The sequence below is a fragment of the Clarias gariepinus genome, chromosome 22, assembly GCF_024256425.1.
Source record: "Clarias gariepinus isolate MV-2021 ecotype Netherlands chromosome 22, CGAR_prim_01v2, whole genome shotgun sequence".
Lineage (NCBI taxonomy): Eukaryota > Metazoa > Chordata > Actinopteri > Siluriformes > Clariidae > Clarias > Clarias gariepinus.
In genome coordinates, this window is record NC_071121.1 from 4,987,400 (window position 1) to 5,006,332 (window position 18,933).

Consider the following 18,933-nt stretch of genomic DNA (forward strand, 5'->3'; position numbering starts at 1 on the left):
TTTTTTTTTTTTTTACAAATGACTAATTTGTCAGTAAACAAAGTAATTTAGAAATCAGATGAAAAAAAAGGCAAACACTAGAAATGCAAACTAACATCTGTACTTTTACACGCGACTTAATGCTTATTCTAAAACAAGCAGTGCGGGTATTCTATCCTACACGTAAATAAAACACAGTGAACTCCAGCTTAACATATTTTAATTTTACATCTTGTGCAAATATGATTTAGAAACTGTAAAACCAATAATAACAATGAGTACAACAATGAGGCTTGACCTTAACATGCTTTAGATTGCATACAAGGGATTAAGAGGCTACAATTAAGAAAAAAATATACAAAAAAAAAAGAACCTCTGACAAAAGTGTATATATTATGAGCATTTTGCTCTTATGTTCAGTGTTTTACATCTTCTGGATCATTACCTGGAATTTACCTGAGGGGAGAAGAACAATCGAGGCGTGAGTGTGTTACACTGAGCTGGTAGAGAATTTATATTGATTCATTGATCAGTAATTCTCCTGAAGAGTTCAGGGTGAGTGTTAATTGTGACAGTAAGGCTTTACACCAGTACCTCATTAATTTATGATTTGTCTATCTCATTTCATATTTCAGTCGCTCTCTAAATGATGCGCCTCTGCATGTCGTCCTCTCTTTCTGTCTCTTTTCATCTCTCCGTCTTCCTCTCCTTGGTTCTGTCTCTAGCATATTTCTCCATCATGCACACATTATCTTTGTCTCTATCATGTTTGTCTTTCTCTCTCGCTCTCTATAAGTCTCCATCCTATATTCCTCTTTCTGCCTCCATCTCTCTGCTTCTGTCTCTAGTCTGTTACTCTCTCCATTTCTCTTTATTTTCCCATTCTGTTTTTCTCCATACCATATTTCTCTTGGTCTCATACTGCCTCTCTGCATATTTCTCAGTGTTGATCATCTTTCTCACGCTCTATAATGTCTCTGCCACTCTTTTGTCCTTTCTGGCACTCTTTATCTCCATTCTGTCTCTCTCTCTCAGCCACGATCCTGTATAAGTGTCAGTCTGTCTCTATCTGGTGTCTCTCTCTCTCTCAGTCTCCATAATAAAAGTGCCTCTTACTTTCAGTCTCCATTCTGTATTTCTATCTCTCACTCTGTTCCATCCTATGTGTCTTTCTCCATCTCCATTCCGTGAGTGTCGATCTCTCAGTCTCCATCCTGAATGTCTCTATTTTTTCTCAGTCTTAATCCTGTATGAGTCTCTCTTTCAGTCTCCATCCAGTGTCTCTCTCTTCTTCTCAATCCCCTCTCTCTGGCTCCATCCATCCTTTGACCTTTTGTACTCACTCCACCCTGTCTCTCCATTCACCAGTCTGTTTCCCAGTCTTTATCCTTATCCTCTCAGTCTTCAGCCTTCCTTCTTCTAATTCCCACTCCCTTCTTCTTTTCGTATTAGTCTCAGTCACCCTTCTGCGTGTGTGTGTCTCTCTCTCTCAGTCTCATTGTGTCTTTGTTCACTCTGAGGTGCTTTTTCACTGTCTGTCACCAGTCTAATTATATGGACAGTGTGTATTTATGTGTGTGCATGTCTAATCAAACAAACAGTTTAACGTACAAGCAGGCATGACGGACACCTCAGCTGTGACGATGCTCTTTACACCGATATTGTAGAGCCCGCCTCTCACCAGGCCGCAGGTAAACGCCAAATACTGCACACGACAAAACAAACAAACTTTAAGTCAGGATGAACAAGACATGGTGTATTTTCAGAGGACCAAAGGAAATTCCCTGAAAGCCAGTAGTGCAAAAAAGTGTAACATAAGAAATTCAAGATGAACAAGCTTGTGGGTTTCCCAGGGGTTCACTAGTTTTCTCCCACTTCCTATAAACATGACAGCGACTAGAGTAGCGTGAAAGAGTGTCAGAATAAGAGTGTTTGTGTGTGTATAGTTTCCTGCAATGGACTGGTGTCCCATCTAACAGTTTAATAAAGACTGTGTCTCTATTTCTGAATCGATTTATATTTTGTTGGTTGTTAAAGATTTTACCAACATAGTAATTTATGTGTTGTCAGGATGCATGGGTACCTTTGGGGCATGTTCAAGATACTGTTTGCCAGCAGACAGTTGGGTTAATAACCGGAACTTGTTATCCTGTAGGACATAAATACCCTGCAAAAAAGAGTGAGACACACGAGTGGAGTTACACGCCAATGCAAACCCATTACACAACCATTTGCTCTAATGGAGGTATGATTGGTGTACACAGCACACTTCTAGGCCAGTTTTCAACACATGAACACATTTAGGCTGTGACCACACCCATGATGATTTAAGTCGACCTGAGCATGAGAGATTGGGACTCAGTTATCGTATCGTATTTCTTTTAACCTATTTTTTAAATTTATACATGTTTGCATTTGATGTTGCAAAATTTTGCAGTCTTTTCATAATCCTACAGGTGTTGCACTCTTATCTATTCACACACTGGAAGGAAACATCTTGCGTAGGAGGAGCCAATTATTTGCCAAGTTTGTTTAGAATTGTAAGAAATCTAAAAAAGAAATGATATACATTAAGATATTATAAAATCGTGACGCTAAGAAACCCCAATATCAAAATATAACCGGCAACTGGGTATTATGATGATACAGTATCGGCTTGTACCTGGTGATTCCCATCCCTATTAAGCAGACGTACCTGGTGATTCGTTCTCAGGTTATCGATCTGCTTCTTAAACACACACGTCCAGAAATCTTTGCAGATGAATTTCATGACATCAAGCTCGTCTTTAAAACGTGCTGTGTCTTTGGTGAACCTGTAGATACAGTACAGACAGTAACCACTACTGTAATCAATAATATTTCTACTCAAAAGTTTTTGCACATGAAACATTTATTATTGACATATTTTCATTCTTATAAATTTAAGGTTTAAAAAAGTGCACTGGAATAATTTATAAAATATGCCACACTTGCTTTTGTAACTTGCAGATGTTGCATTAACGGAAGAAAGCTAAATATAAGACCCTAAAAAACTTGCTTATTAATCTCTATAATAAATGTAGTTCTCGGCTGTGTGAACGGAATTCGGAAGAGTTTTTTTTGTTGTTGTTTAAACTGCTTTAATCAACATTTGGATCTATATCCACATTGAAGAACAGGTTCCTACTTTTCAAGCACATTCCAAACCATCTAACTACTTGCTAATTTGATTCGTGGCATTATTAAATAATTCCATAACCGTAGCAAACTGTGAAAACTAAATAAATCTGTCTGGAGAATAATAATAATAATAATAATAATAATGATAATAGTAGTAGTAGTAAAGTAAACAATCAGTCATTTAAATAATGTATGTTCAACTCAAACCGGGACCAATTGCTCACTTGCCTTTCTATGAGACCTTGTCCTACACGGAATCCCATGTTCTCAAGCTTAGAAACACATCGTCCATTTTCCTATATATATATAAAATGTTATTTAATATATTTAACAGTTTTATTTTTTCAAAAACACATATTTGCATAGACGAATTCATTTCATTACACAAGCAATATTATTGTCTGGAATAAAACAGTTAAGTTAATACACAACTATTCCATCCTTTACAATATAAACTGTCACACTGTAAAATAACATTATTATAAATAATACAAATAATATTATAATATTAAATCTTACATTTTCCCCGCCTTCTGTGTTGTTGACATACTGTATGAGTTCATTATGGAGGAACTGAAAAAGAGCCTCGTCTGCCATTTCTGCTGGAAAAACCACACTCATCCAGCGAATTAACCAACTATTATATGTATATCATATTATTTGGAGCCTTTAAATTAACAAAATAAAATACAAGGTTTACCCCTTTACATATATTTTTCCTTCCTAAAGTAGTATAACAGCCCTCTCCGGCTAAAGATTGGCTGAAATACAAATAACTCCAAATTTCCTACAAAAGCACACTACTTACGTTGTAAATTATTGGCTTATACGCCCTATGTAGTGCACTACATGATTACCAGGCTGTCATTTAAGAATCAACCAAGGGTCCTAAGAACAATCGCCTGGACTTCCGGGTTTCTATAGGTGTCCGTGCGTTGCCTGTTTGAAACGTAGAAATATCTTTTTTTTTTTTTTTTTAAATTGGTTCAACATACAATAAAAAAGTATTTAAATAGCGAACTGAAAGAAACATCTTACTTTTTTGCTGCTCGTGTCTGCAAGTTAATTATGTATCTGTTTATCAAAAATGTTTAGAAAATGACGTCATTTAAAAGTACTTAGAAAACTTAAAACTCTACTTCAAGTCAAAGTATTGATATTCCCCACACATCTAAACACTGAAATATACTTAAATCGTAATGGTTGGCACTGTGGCCTTGCACCTCCAGGGTCCAGGTTCGATTCCCACCTCAGAATCTGTGTGTGCATGGTGGGTTTCCTCCGGGTACTCAAGTTTTCCTCCCACAATCGAATGACATGCAGATTAGGCTAATTGGCACTGCCCGCAGGGTGTGAATGAGTGTGTGTGTGGTGTTGTGTGTGCATGTGTGTGCACACTGTGACGGATAAGCTCCAGTCCCCCGGGACCCTGTAGACAGGATAAAGCGGTGCAGATGACGAGTGAGGAACCCTTTTTAGTATAAGTTTTGGTATATTTAAGTGTTTTTGCACTTCCTCAAGGGTCCCCCATTGGACTCATCACTGCATGTTAATAGAGTACTACAAAAGTTTAAAATGAATTCTACTTCTTCTAAAAATAATACATTTTCAGCAATTGTCTACATTAAAATATTAGCAGTCTAACTAAAGGAACCTAGAATTTTTAACCCTAACAATGTGGCTCTCCATATACAAACTTCTATCCATTCATCCATCAATCCATCTACAGTAGGAACGTCTGTAGTCCAACCAGGGACCATGGAAGCCAATGGTGACCATTGTACTTATTCCCTTTTTTTTAACGATCACCGGTCAACATTCACACAAACACTTAAAAACTACAGGCAATTTGAGAACGCCAGTTACACCTTATCCACATGTCCTTGGACTACGAAAGGATATTAATAATGATTATGATTAATCAAGTAATTTTCTTTCCCTTTGATGCATCTTTAAATTGTGAAAAAGCTGTTTATCATTGAGCATGTAAGTAAATAAAATTCCTCTGGCTTTATAAAACTGCAAAAAAAGAATGATAATTTAAAAAAGAAATACAGCAAAAACTAAATATAAAATAGGTTATAATATCGAACATGTCTAGAAGTGACATTTCCAAATACATTTTTGATTTTCAAAGATAAAGGACTGTTGGTCAGTCTGAGGGTGGACTGTCCCAGAGATAAATATAAGGTGTGTTCAAGGTCTTCTTTATTAGTTCAAATGCTTTACTGCAGCTAAAAGTTTAATCACCATACTGTGCTTTAAGTCCAAAAATTTTATCACATGTCCCAGATTGCCTTAACCCCCCTAAGTAACTATATAACACAAACACCCAATTATTGGTAGTTATTTTCTTCTTAAAAGCTAAACACTTGTGAGCAAATTTCAACTGTCCTGGTACCTTTTCATAGTTTCATTAAATGCTTCTTAAAATTTCTTGCAGTGGTTATTCCTGACAGGTAACACTCTTGAAGGGCACTGCATAGAAGCTTTTTCTAGTTTTCCCCAGAGAGACAACAAAAGAAAAGCATCAGAGTGTTAAATATGGAAGTTAACATTAGTTCCTGGGAGAACAGTATCCTTGCAAAACAATTATATGAGTTAGTTATTTGAGTTCCTTTTATAAGAAAACAGAACACAGACTCTTTGAATGTCATGCCAGATCATTTATATTGTAGACCCTTTGCATATACCACATCATCTGCCAGTGTAACATAAATGACACAAGAAATATGATATAAATATAAAATAAGTTAGTTAGTGATTATTGTTCTTTCTTGATTTATTTCATGTAGTCTATCAAAAAAATATATACTACTGTATTTAATACATTATGCTCGAAATTGGTGTATAACCAAAAGTGGTCCAACTCTTATATATTCAGCCAAAGAATGGTATAAGTGTCTCCAACTATTAGGACAATATAACACCAATTTTCATAATACTTACTGTTTCTTATCTCCTGATCCATCAGTTTATATACATTAATATTTTTATCAGATAAAAAGAAAGGCATTTATAAATACAATTTCATACCCTTGTATGTCCATAGTGTCAGAATTTTCAATTCAATTCAATTATCATTCAGATAGAACTTGGCCAATTTAGATTTAACATGAACATAAACCTGAAACAGTGTATTATTCTAAAAAGCTAAATTGTTAAGATATTGCAACATGAATTTGACCTGGTTACGGACACTACAGTCATGTGCTTCTATCAATACTCTCACTCACTCATCCTTCATACCGCTTTATCCTGTATTCAGGGTCATGGGGACCTGGAGCCTATCCCAGGAGGCTTAGGGCACGAGTACGGGTACACCCTGGACAGAGTGCCAATCCATCGCAGGGCACACACACACACACACTAGTGTGTGTGATAAAGTGCTTTGAACGCCTGGTTAGAGACTTCATTATTTTTTCATTACCGAACACACTCGACCCACTACAGTTTGCATACCGCCCAAACCATTCCACAGACAATACAATCTCACATCTCCTTCACACATAACTTACTCACCTGGACACTCGAAGGGGGAATTATGTGAAAATGCTCTTCATCGACTACAGCTCTGCACTTAATACCATAATTCCCTCCACACTCACCACCAAACTGGAGCACCTGGGACTCAGCTCATCTATGTGTCAGTGGATCTCCAACTTCCTGACTGGCAGACCACAGGCAGTAAAGATGGGCGGAAATGTCTCAGCCTCCATCACTCTCAGCACTGGAGCCCCCCAGGGGTGTGTTCTGAGCCCCCTGCTGTACTGTTTGTACACCTATGACTGCGTGGCCACTACCAGCTCCACCGCCATCAGGTTTGCTGACGACACTGTCATGGTGGGCCTGATTACAAACAGCGATGAGTCGGCCTACCTAGAGGAGATTGGAAATCTGGAGAAATGGTGCCAGAGAAACAACCTTCTCCTGAACGTCAGCAAGACAAAGGAGCTGATAGTGGACTATTGTACAAAGCAGGAGAGGAACTACCAGAGCACCGTCATCAACAGGAGCCCAGTGGAGAGAGTGGACAGTTTTTGATACCTCGGTGTTCACGCAGGACCGGCAGAGTATCTACCACCTAAGACGCTTGAGAGACTTTGGACTGCCCTCTAAGGTGCTCAGGAATTTCTACTCCTGCACCATAGAGAGCTTCCTGACGGGAAACATCACGACCTGGTTCGGGAACAGCACCATGCAGGAAAGACGAGCTCTACAGAGGGTGGTGCGATCAGCTAAGCGCATCATCCGCACCGAGCTCCCTGACCTGTACTCAATCTACGGCAAGCGGTGCTGGACCAAGGCCAGGAAGATCGTGAAGGACCTCAGCCATCCCAACAATGGACTTTTCTCTCTGTTGCATTCTGGAAAGCGCTTTCACTACCTGAAGGCCAACACAGAGAGACTGAGGAGGAGCTTCTTCCTGCAGGCGATACGGTCTCTCAACCACAACACAACACAGGTCTAATACCGTCTTTTTGCAACATCCAACAGTGACTGGGCATCCATGGCCACTTTGGACACATTCATGCACACTTTGCACTACATAGTTATATTTTCATATTTATATTTTCATCTAGGGACCACTGCACAAATCACTGTAAATAAGACACTTACGAAGTCACTTTTTATGCATATTTGCACACCAGAGCCGTTTCAAACTTCTAAATTTCTGTTTTGACAAATTTCTATTTTCATTTTCTTTTCTATATCTGTTATATTGATATCTTATTTTTTAACATATTTCTTTTATTACAGTGTATTTTTTCTAGTTAATTTTTATTCTTAACGTATTTCTTTTATTCATATTTATTTTCTTATGTATAAGCTTTTATTTTTTAAGGTCACTGGCAGTCGGGTAAGCATTTCACTGCCTATCGTACTGTGTACGACTGTGTATTTACGGGCAATTTGGGAACGCCAATTAGCCTAACCTGCATATCCTGGAAAAAACGGCTGAAATTAGCAACTTTTTTAGGGAAGCGAGATTGGTCACTTCCATGTTGGATAAACTTTGGAAGTAGCTTCTTTGGCACACACATTTTCTGTATTATATGTATAACATAAAAAAAAATTAAACCAGCACCAATACTGTGTTTTGGCAGATGGTGTTTCTGGTCAATTAAAAAAAAAAAAATATTAAGAAAGTATTATGTCATTCCTTAGTTAATTTGTAATTGCTGGCAAATTAGTTTCACATTGATTATTGATTATGGTCTTAAAAAATACATATGAGAGAAGCTCCACATATCCAATGTGTCCCAAATTGTAAATAAATATATATATATATATATATATATATGTTCTTTCTGAAAAACAAACTAATAAATATGATTGACAAATATGATTAATACTATATTGTTCTATTTGTTAAAAGAATAAAAAGACGCAGCACTTTCGAAGATACTTTATTTTCTCTGTCATCCATGAATTTATTACTAAGTACATTAAATGACTTCGGCCTTTGTTCGGAAAACATGAAAAAGACTCAACAAAAGGCCAACTGATAGACAACAAGTGCCACGATCTGACATATTGAAGATGTAAACCATCTTACTCCAGTGAGATACCCACATAAACACAGTTGCAGATATGTCTGAGGTAGTTACGTCTGAGTCCAAGCACATCACAGTAACGTTGGTGTTCAGTCCATTTCAACTCGGGCTTGGTTTTTTCCTTCCGTTGCAGAAACTTGAATCCATCTGGCGACTGACGTTCTGCTCCCGAGTTGTGCCATTTGCAAAAAATGGGACTGTCACTAATTTATGTAACATTCGTAAGGGATAAAACAACAGAAATCACATAAGACAAAATATTCCGTATGGATGAAATAAGATTAAAAATAAACCAGTAATTGTTTTTTTTGTTTTTTTAAATGTTGGGGGGCTTTAGAAAATAGCAGACGACCTAAAAATTGAATAAAGTTCTAAGGAAACAGCAATCATATGTTCAGCTATTTAATACTGATCATCGTCATTAGCTATTTTATACTTTAAATCGTTTGCCTTTACAATTAGTTCTATGGAATGAACAGAGAGAAATTAAGAGTTACAGGAAACGAGACAAAACTAAATTGTCTTCACTCTTCGCTGTTTTTCCGTACGCGGTCAATCTACGGAAGGCAACAGCACCTTTTGAAATTTTACCTTAAATGCTAAAACAACAAGAATAAAAGCTATTTCGTTCAATAACACCTGACTCTATAATCGTCTCAGTTTCAATACTACTGAAATGCACTCTAAAATCCCCACCTTTCTTTAAATGTTCTCTATATCCACTACATCATACAATATACAAGGATTCGCTTTGCTTCTCTAGCAAATTTCGGGACAGGGAGGCGGCTCGCCTGAGGAGAAGTCCACTAAAAGAGGTAGATTACGTACTGAGTGAAAGCTGCGAGTTGGGATGTGATTTAGACCACAGTTCGAACTGACTCGTAAGTCAAGGAAGTGCTTCTGACTGAGAAAAGTGCTTGTACAATGGAGAACACTGTAATAATCCAGTCTCTTTTTTTTTTTCCAGAGAGTATTACAAGGTACAGGACTGCGCAAAAGTCAGAGATCGACTGTATTTAATTTCCTGCCACAATTGACATCAAGTGCGCGTAATTAGTTTTTCAGTATCATAATAACGTCCACGTTTTGCGCTACACGAATAACGATCGGGCTTTTTTAAAACTCTATCAACACCTCGAGTATCCAGAAATAATTTCATAGACGCCCCCAGTGTGATATCTGCAACAGTTAGTTAGCACTGTTGAGATTTCCTTTCTCATCATATTGAGTTTTGGAAATGTAACATTCTTTGACTTTCCACTTCATTATGCGAGATAATCCCCTTTAGTCCTCTAAGATACGTAGAGGGAGCTTGAACACGGCATATCTTTGGACTGTGGGAGGAAACCGGAGTACCCGGAGGAAACCCACCAAGCACGAGGAGAACATGCAAACTCCATGCGCACAGAGACGGGAATTGAGCCTGGCCGGTAATCGAACCCGGACCCTGGAGGTGCAAGGCGACAGTACTAACCACTACACCACCGTGCTACCGTTCTAGCAATACTCATAATTAAATATAAATAATTCACATTTTTAGTTATTGTTGCTTGAAGCAAGACAGTATAACGCTGAAAAATGACCATTTTTAAAATCATCTCTTCAGCCTCACTTTTGAAAAGTAAGTCTTAACATAAAGGCAATGACTTTTGGTTGCGATATTGAGGCTTTTTTCTTTTTGGGAACATGAAAAACCCCATGAAATAAAGAGGAGACGGATGGTATAACTACACTGTACATGTAACATAATGGTCTTTGCGAAAGTTCTTAATACCTTTGATGAAACCTTTTGGATTTTTCAACACTGCTTTTTTAAAGGTTCCATCTAAAGGACAACTAACGGACGTAAATACCCTACATACAAACGTTCAATTTTCCGAAATTTGTCCGGTGTACATTGTCACGTGGGTGCACCATGCAATGAAAAATGTTAAAAGCAGAGGCGATGAAGCTGGTACAGCTAAGAAGCGCCAAGCAATAACGATGGAGACAAAAGTGAAGATAAATGAGAGCATTGAGAGAGGTGAAAAGATGGCAGACATTGCTGGTTCTTTTAACATAAATCGTTCAAGCATTGGCACGATTTTAAAGAACAAGGACAAGATTAAGGAACAGTTAGTTTGATACAGTGTATAGCAAATTGTGTTATTATTCTACTACCTGGACAATGTTTGTTGGACTTACAAACAAACTGGACTTACAAACAGGCTCTCGGGACAGAACTTGTTCATATGTTGGAAACTTACTGTATGAGAACTCTCATTTTAAAGATTTGTGTTCATGCCTTTTTTAATTAATTACAGGACTTTGAATTCATTGAACTGGCATCTTGATTGGAAGTTAAATAAATGGTGATCTCTGACTTTTGCACAGCATCTTATTTCCTCAGTTTAGTTCAATGCAGACTTCTTAATACTAAATGAATCTAAATAACACCATAAATCACTACACTCAAATAAACATAAGACCTACTAAGGAAAAAAAATCCAATAAAGTCAAAACTATTCTAAAACAATCTCTATTCAATCCAAAATTCTCACAAATCATCTTATTCTACAGAATTTATTTAGCAAAGTAAGAGCCTTCAATCAAACAAGTTCACTGAGTGCTTTGCTTCATGTGTATGCCATTTGGCAAGAATACTTGTCACTCAGATTAAGAAGGAACATCACTGTTGGAAGGCCTGATGAAATCGAGGTAGAGTAGGAGAGAAACCAGGAGGCTGATTTAAATGCCCCAAGGCCTGCGGCTCGTGCAGCGACTGCGGCTGAAACGAGGCGAGCGGCCCAGGGAGCTGAGAGGTAGGAGTCGGCGAGCAATCTGTGGTAGTGGTGGAGTATCCCATCACAAGGCCTCCTGAACTCAAAGGGGCACTGTATGGTGGCAGGCCAAACGGCAGGAAGCCCAGCAGTGGCGAGAGGTCCACATTAGCAGCGGAAGGAGAAGGTTCCGTGGTGACGAAGGAGTTCCTGAGGGTGAAGTGGGCGTTCTGACCTCCCAGGCTATCAGGAACAAGGTCACTCGGTCTGGAAGCAGAGGTTGCGACTGTAGCCTGAGGCGGCATCGGGCCACACTGAAGCTCATTCAGGAAGTTCTCCATCTCAGCTTTCAGATATGAGGTAGCAGAGGCAGGCTGGTATCGCTGAGCCTCGTGGTATTGTTGGGGCTGGTGCTTGCTTGGCTCAAAATAGCAGCCCACACCCATGGAGCTGGATAAGGGCCCAGGCACCACAGAATGATGGTGACCGACCCCTGAGGTAGAGGCATTCTGCAGACCTTGAGGATTGAACATACCCATCGAAAAGGCTTCCGAGGCATCCTTAGGGGATCCCGAGCTGCACATGGTCAGACTTGGTTCTTCCTTCACCACATTGGTGGGTGCAGACGTCAGGACGTCCAGCTCCTGGGCATGACTCTTCTTCAGGTGACGGGTGAGGTGATCACGTCGGCCGAAACGCTGGGCACAGCGAGGGCACAGGAAATCCCTTCTGCCTGTGTGCACCACGGCGTGACGCCTCACGTCCTTCCGAGTGAAAAAGCGCTGACCGCAGCGTTCACACTGGTGCTTCCGTTCCCGCACGGCTCCGCCCGGTGGAGGGCGGCCGGTATGGGTGCTCAGGTGCTCGAGGAGAGTCGACATGCTTTCGAAAACCTGACGGCACACCTTGCAGGTAAGATCTCCGGTCACAGAGGTGGCGTGGGTAGCCACGTGGCGTCTCAGACCCAGCCGAGTGTTGTAGTGTTTGCCACACTCTTCACACTGCAGGTCTTGCTTGTTGGAGTCATGGGTCTGCAAGTGGCTGTTCAGCTGCTCCTTTCCATTGAACATCGTTTTATATGTAAGCGCGGGTTTTAGGATGTCGGTGCTCTGACATCTAGGAGAAGGCATTTTTTTTGCATGACATGGTTATGACGAGATTTTAGGTATAAATTAGGTATAAATGAACATACATACGGTAGTCAATGAAACTTAGAATACCAGAGATCCAACTTTGTCATATAACTTCTCTTGGGATGGTCGGTATTCCTTTAGCATATTCAACATCCTGCACAAAGACACAAAGGTACAATCAGGGTAAGGGTTAACAGTTGCTTTGCATTTCATGAGTCTACTTGTTCAGTACCTACTGTATTTATTGCGTATCTTCTGTTGTCTATTCGCACGGTAACTTTCAGCATTCGCACTATGTATTAGACTAAAATCATTTCAGTCCACTTTGTGTGTTAATATATGGCTTAAAAATGCATTGTATACACTTCAAACATATAGACATTCACTGTCCACTTTATTAGGAACACCAATAAACTGCACATTCCCACCGTTGTCTAATCAGCCAATGCGTAAAAAAAAAGAAAATCATGCAGATATAGATCAAGAGCTTCAGTTATTATGATCTCTTTAACTTTGACTGTCACATGGATCTGGTTTAAGTATTCTCTGGGGAAGTTTACGACCAGAAGCCTCCAGAGTTCATACAGAACGGTACGAAAAACAAAACAAAAAAAAAACACTGAGTGAGTGACAGGTCTGTGGTTGGAAATCCTTTACTGATAAGAAAGGTTAGAGAAAAAGGGTCAGGTTAGTTCGAACTATGAGGAAGGATACAGTCACTGATAGAATCATTCTTCACAACCGTTGTGAGCAGAAAAGCATCTCAGGATGCACAGAACACATCAAATCTTCAGGTGGATCCGTTTTTGTGGATCCACATTGGGGTTCACTCCTGTCAGACAAGAACAGGAATTTGACGCCGTTATAAGCGTAAGTTGAAGGAGTCATGAAGTTTAATAAAACTCAAGCGGCACAGATCCGTGTCCGCATACAGTAGGTCAGCTTTGCCGATGTGTGTTAATGGGGAAACTTCAGACTGTGTATTAAGGTTTTTTATATATGTTGGATAGAACAAAGGTTCTTATTACTTTTATAACATGTACATTTAACCACTCCTGGAATATGGGAATGATGTCGCAAAAATGTAGTTATTGTTATTTGTTGGTTATAGAAACAACAATCCTGGATCCATTCCATGCAGATCTCCTCAACTCGACTTTCAACTCCCTCCAAAGATTTTCTATGGGGTTATGATCTGTAGACTGGCTAGGCCACTCCAGGATCTTAAAATGCTTCTTACGAAGCCTTTCCTTCATTGCCCGGGCGGTGTGTTTGGGATCATTGTCATGCTGAAAGACCCAGCCACGTTTCATCTTCAATGCCCTTGCTAATGTTTTCACTCAAAATCTCTCGATACATGGCCCCATTCATTCTTTCCTTTACACGGATCAGTCGTCCTTGTCCCTTTGCAAAAAACAGCCCCAAAGCGTGATGTTTCCACCCCCATGCTTCACAGTAGGTATGGTGTTCTTTGGATGCAACTCAGCATTCTTTCTCCTCCAAACACGACAAGTTGAGTTTTTACCAAAAAGTTCTATTTTGGTTTCATCTGACTATATGACATTCTCCCAATCCTCTTCTGGATCATCCAAATGCTCTCTAGAAAACTTTAGACGAGCCTAGACATGGACTGGCTTAAGCAGGGGGACATGTCTTGCACTGCAGGATTTGAGTCCCTGGCGGGGACTCAAATAGTTCACTAGGTCCCCTGTATGGTTCTGGGATTTCTGCTCACAGTTCTTGTGATCATTTTGACCCCACGGGGTGAGATCTTGCATGGACCCCAGATCGAGGGAGATTATCAGTGGTCTTACATTTTCTAATAATTGCTCCCACAGTTGATTTCTTCACACCAAGCTGCTTACCTTTTACAGATTCAGTCTTCCCAGTCTCTACAATTTTGTTTCTGGTGTCCTTCGACAGCTACTTGGTCTTGGCCATAGTGGAGTTTGGAGTGTGACTGTTTGAGATTGTGGACAGGTGACTTTTATACTGATAACAGATTAATATATATATTTATATACAGACAGCCATTAATACAGGTAACGAGTGGAAGACAGAGGAGCCTCTTAAAGAAGTTACAGGTCTGTGAGAGCCAGAAATCTTGCTTGTTTGTAGGTGACCAAATATTTATTTTACAGAGGAATTTAACAATTAATTCATTAAAAATAGCTGAGATGAAAATTACAGGCCTCTCTAATCTTTTCAAATGGGAGAACTTGCACAATTGTTGGCTGACTAAATACTTTTTTGCCCCACTGTTTTTGCCCCACAATTATTATTTAATAATTAAGAGCTACATTACCTTGTCTTTTTAATCCTGACCAGTTTTGCCGAATCTGTGCCCCTGATAATGTCAAATTCCTGTTCTTGAGAGATGGAGAACCTAAAGTGTTCTTCTATGATTGTAGCCACATCAAGGTTTGACATCTTGCGCGTTCTGAGATGCTTTTCAGCAGAGCATGGTTGTAAAGAGTGATTATTATTTACTATATAGCTCAGACTACTCTGATCATTTTTCTCTGATCTATATTTTCCTCCTGAACTTCCAGCAGCCCAACACCCATGATGTCGTTATATAATTCCTGATGTCTGTTATCACCCTGATGAGGATGGGTTCCCTGGTGAGTCTGGTTCCTCTCAAGGTTTCTTCCTACTGCCATCTCAGAGAGTTTTTCCTTGCCACCGTCGCCGACACCCTTGGCTTGCTCATCGGGGACAATCTCATTATTATCTAATTATAATCTCATTATCTCATTTTTTTTAAATCACCCACACACTTCAATAAATTTACTTTTTATTTTTTGAAGTTGCTTTTAGACAATGACTATTGTTAAAAGTGCTATATAAATAAAATTAAATTGAATTGATCTCTGTCATTAATGAGGAGTTTCAACGCAGACCTTCCGCTCGAACCGGACCACGGTTAAAGTCGCTGAGATCAAATCCTTGATATAAGCATTAAATCAAGCTCTTAACCTGTATCTGTAGGATTTGATGCATTGTTTATGATTGGTTGATTAGATACCTGCATAATTGAGCAGGTGTACATGTGTTACTATTATTAAAGTGTATATGAAGTGTATATGAAACATCTAATTACTACCAAACTCTATGGTGCTGTACTGATTTTATGTATGACAGTGTAATAATCCTATTACTATACTAAATTCTGTACTCTACCTTGAACATCTGTTATATTATTCCCTTTAAACTGCTCAAGAAGCACTTTAATCCATTTCCTTTTTTCGTCTTCACGCTCAAGCTATGGAAACGAATCAAAGGCCAGGAAATGGAACAGACGCACAGGTACAAAGCTGTATACACTCACAGCAGCCTGTCTATAAAATACCATTTCCCGTCTTGCACCGCTTGTTCTTCTGTGCACTTTTTTTTCTTTTCTTCTACTCATTCAATCCAGTGTTCAGCTACTAACATATGTAAACGCTTACACACATCAGAAATATACAATTTGAAGATTAGAAAGGATTTCACCCACTCAGAAAGCTTAGAATACACCCACTTAACTTTTGTGACTTATTGAAGGCTGTTACTGTTATTATTACTATATTACTAGTACAATATAACAGAACAAATCATTCTCAATGAAATAACTAGGAGTATATTAAATTAATATTTTCTTTAAATTATCTGACGCAGGATTAATGTTTCAGAAGGACAAATTGTACTCAACTGTAAGAATGCAGTTTTTTTTAGCAATAAACTTTGCAATGAAGAATTTCTAAATTAGACTAATTTTAATCTTTAAAATATTAAGAATATGACATAAATTTGCATTTAAAAAGAGCAATATTAATGCAAATGCAACAAAAAAATTTACATACGTTACATACATACCATTTTAAAAAACTTAATTTATTAGATTTTCTTTAACAAATCTATCAATTCATTCACTAATTAAATTACTGACCATGTACAAAACTAGACAGAATATGGCTGTAATATCAATTTGCTTTTAAGGAAAGCAGCATTAGTGCAAATGCAACCAAAAAACGCACATTTTTAAAGGTCTGTCATACATAAATGACATTTTCCCCATACTAATTTATTAGATTAAAAAAAACAACAACATGATATCAATTTATTCACTCATTAAAATACAACAGATGTAAAAATGTGCAAGCAGGCTATGACTGTAATATAAATTTGCATTTAAGAAAACATATTTTTAAAGGTCTACCATGCATTCAGTAAATGACATTTTTTAAAACTCATTTACTAGTTTTTTTGTTTATTATTTCTATCAAAACCATGGAAAAGCTGTTGAAAGATGAATTAGTTCTCATTTGACTTGATTACACAAGCTGAGGCTGGATAAAAGGAAATGCACCAGAGAAATGTTGGATGTTTTTTCAAGCATGAAGACTGAAATGTAAAAAATAATGAGATATAAATCCTAAGTTCTAGTTGTGAAAAATACAAATAAAATTATATTAGGGCACTTTTTTTAAACCTTTTTTTTTTTTTTTTTAGTAAAACCACTTTGCTCTTAGTCAGCAGAAGTGTGTACTGGTGCATGCATTAGACCCCCATCATCATCATCATCCCACCACCATGCAGCTACAGCTACTGCTAACACACACACACACACACAAACACACACAAAATACTACAACAAAACCTCTAGATTACACAGGGAGATTTCGATTTCGATCAGAAAACTAATTTTTTCGATCGGAAAATCAAAGAAAAAGATCAAAAGCAACTTCAAAAGTTTATAAATAACAAAGTAACTTTTCTAAGCGAAGGGAACTTGTTTGTTCAGCCAACATTAGAGCTCGAAATGGTTTTACCGGGCAAGTTTGTAATAATAATAATAAAAAAACACTTTTTATTTTGCATTTAAAATTTTAATTGCATACACATTTGTGCATGTACGATTTTTTTTAAACCCGGATTCGACCTGCCCGCGGATTCGTTTGAAATAAATTGCAGTAAAAGCAGAAGTGCAGCGCTTACCGCAAAACTTTAAAGCCCCGCAGAAATGCACTTTGTGCGCCGGATCCGCTCACTAAACCCCCCGCTCGCTCGCTTCGCCGTCGCTGCTTCCATTAAGCACCCGAACATTTATTTACCGATCGATTTTTGCCTTTTCCTTTTCTTTCCTTTTTTTCTTTAATTTCTGGAGTTGGTCCAGGCCTCCCCTCTAAACACAGCGGCGCTCGAGCTGCCGAAGAGCGCGTGCATTGTGGGAACGTTACGTCACGCCGGGGTGTGTTTTTTTTTCACCCCTCTCTTTTAAAGTTTAAAGTAATCTTCACTGCTCTTGTACTCCGATAAATCATTAAGTCGAGTCATTCAGATCAATTCGAAAAGTATTTTTAGATTTTATTTTTTTGGCAAATCAAGTTTTATTCTATTTTCTATTTAATGCCCAAAATCTGTCCAAAATTTTACACAAATCTTTGTTCTGTTTCCATGACAATATGCACAGGAATATATACAGGGGCGTTCAGGTCAAACCGGGACTTTGGATTGTGCAAAACATAGCTCACTTACTCATTGGCTACACAGTTTTATCCTGTATATCGGAGACTATCCCAGGAGACTTAGGGCACGAAGTGGGGTACACCCTAGATTGGGTGCCAATCTATCACGAAATTCACTTACACATATTACTGGCAATTTGGGAACACCAGTTTGCCTAATCTGCACGTCTTTGAACTATAGGAGGAAACCGGAGTACGCCGGGGAAACCAAACTACATGGAACACAGACCCTGAAGGTGCAATGCCACAGTGCTAACCACTATGCCACCGTATAATATTTTTGTATATATATATATATATATATAAAAGATTCTATTTCTATATATATAGTCTCCTATATAAACTTTTGTTCTACCTGCACTTATCCCGGCATTCACTAGTCCACAGATACCATCAAGGTATAAAGTTTTCTCATTTCTGCTTCACGTCCAAAACCCTAGCCTCCCAGGAACTCCTTTAATGACTCAAGCATGTGGAAATCGCTAGACAAAGGTCAGGACTGTATAACAGATGTGGCAATAACTCCCAGCTGAGGTCCTGTAATGTGCAAGCGGTGCTTGTGAACAGTCAACTGACAAATGTTTTTTTCACTGGAATCATAAGCCCAGTTTTCTACATAAACTGTTCAGCAAACGTACATACTGTAATTAGAACCAAATATTATATTGTAATTATGCATCAGGGCAATATAGCTTGTTTTTTCCCCCCTTCTGTATTTGTAGCATGAAATAATTAACAATATTAAAGCTAACATTTTAGACCACATTTTAAATGTTTTTTAATTAGACATGTGTAGATTTAAATTATATTGTTGGGTTACTGCTGTGATATAAGA

The 18,933-nt window shown here is 38.4% G+C and overlaps 2 protein-coding genes across 4 annotated transcripts; both read right to left on the reverse strand.

Moving 5' to 3' along the window:
* Positions 1 to 182: 182 nt before the first annotated feature.
* Positions 183 to 4,072, reverse strand: trappc6b (trafficking protein particle complex subunit 6B). Its single transcript, XM_053481989.1, has 6 exons — positions 3,658 to 4,072; positions 3,367 to 3,434; positions 2,675 to 2,792; positions 2,063 to 2,146; positions 1,591 to 1,684; positions 183 to 435 (listed from the first exon to the last, which is right to left on the reverse strand). The coding sequence occupies exons 1-6, from the start codon at positions 3,757 to 3,759 to the stop codon at positions 404 to 406; spliced, it is 498 nt and encodes a 165-aa protein (XP_053337964.1). The 5' UTR covers positions 3,760 to 4,072; the 3' UTR covers positions 183 to 403.
* A 4,462-nt stretch (positions 4,073 to 8,534) lies between these two features.
* plagx (pleiomorphic adenoma gene X) lies at positions 8,535 to 17,761 on the reverse strand. Of its 3 annotated transcripts, none has more exons than XM_053481897.1 (3): positions 17,569 to 17,761; positions 12,676 to 12,742; positions 8,535 to 12,571 (listed from the first exon to the last, which is right to left on the reverse strand). In XM_053481897.1, exon 3 carries the CDS (start codon positions 12,523 to 12,525, stop codon positions 11,365 to 11,367), a length of 1,161 nt encoding a protein of 386 aa, XP_053337872.1. In that variant the 5' UTR covers positions 12,526 to 12,571; positions 12,676 to 12,742; positions 17,569 to 17,761; the 3' UTR covers positions 8,535 to 11,364. The 3 variants fall into 3 exon arrangements, with proteins under 3 accessions (XP_053337872.1, XP_053337874.1, XP_053337875.1); XM_053481899.1 differs by having other exon boundaries at positions 12,652 to 12,742; XM_053481900.1 differs by having other exon boundaries at positions 12,648 to 12,742.
* Between the last annotated feature and the right edge of the window lie 1,172 nt (positions 17,762 to 18,933).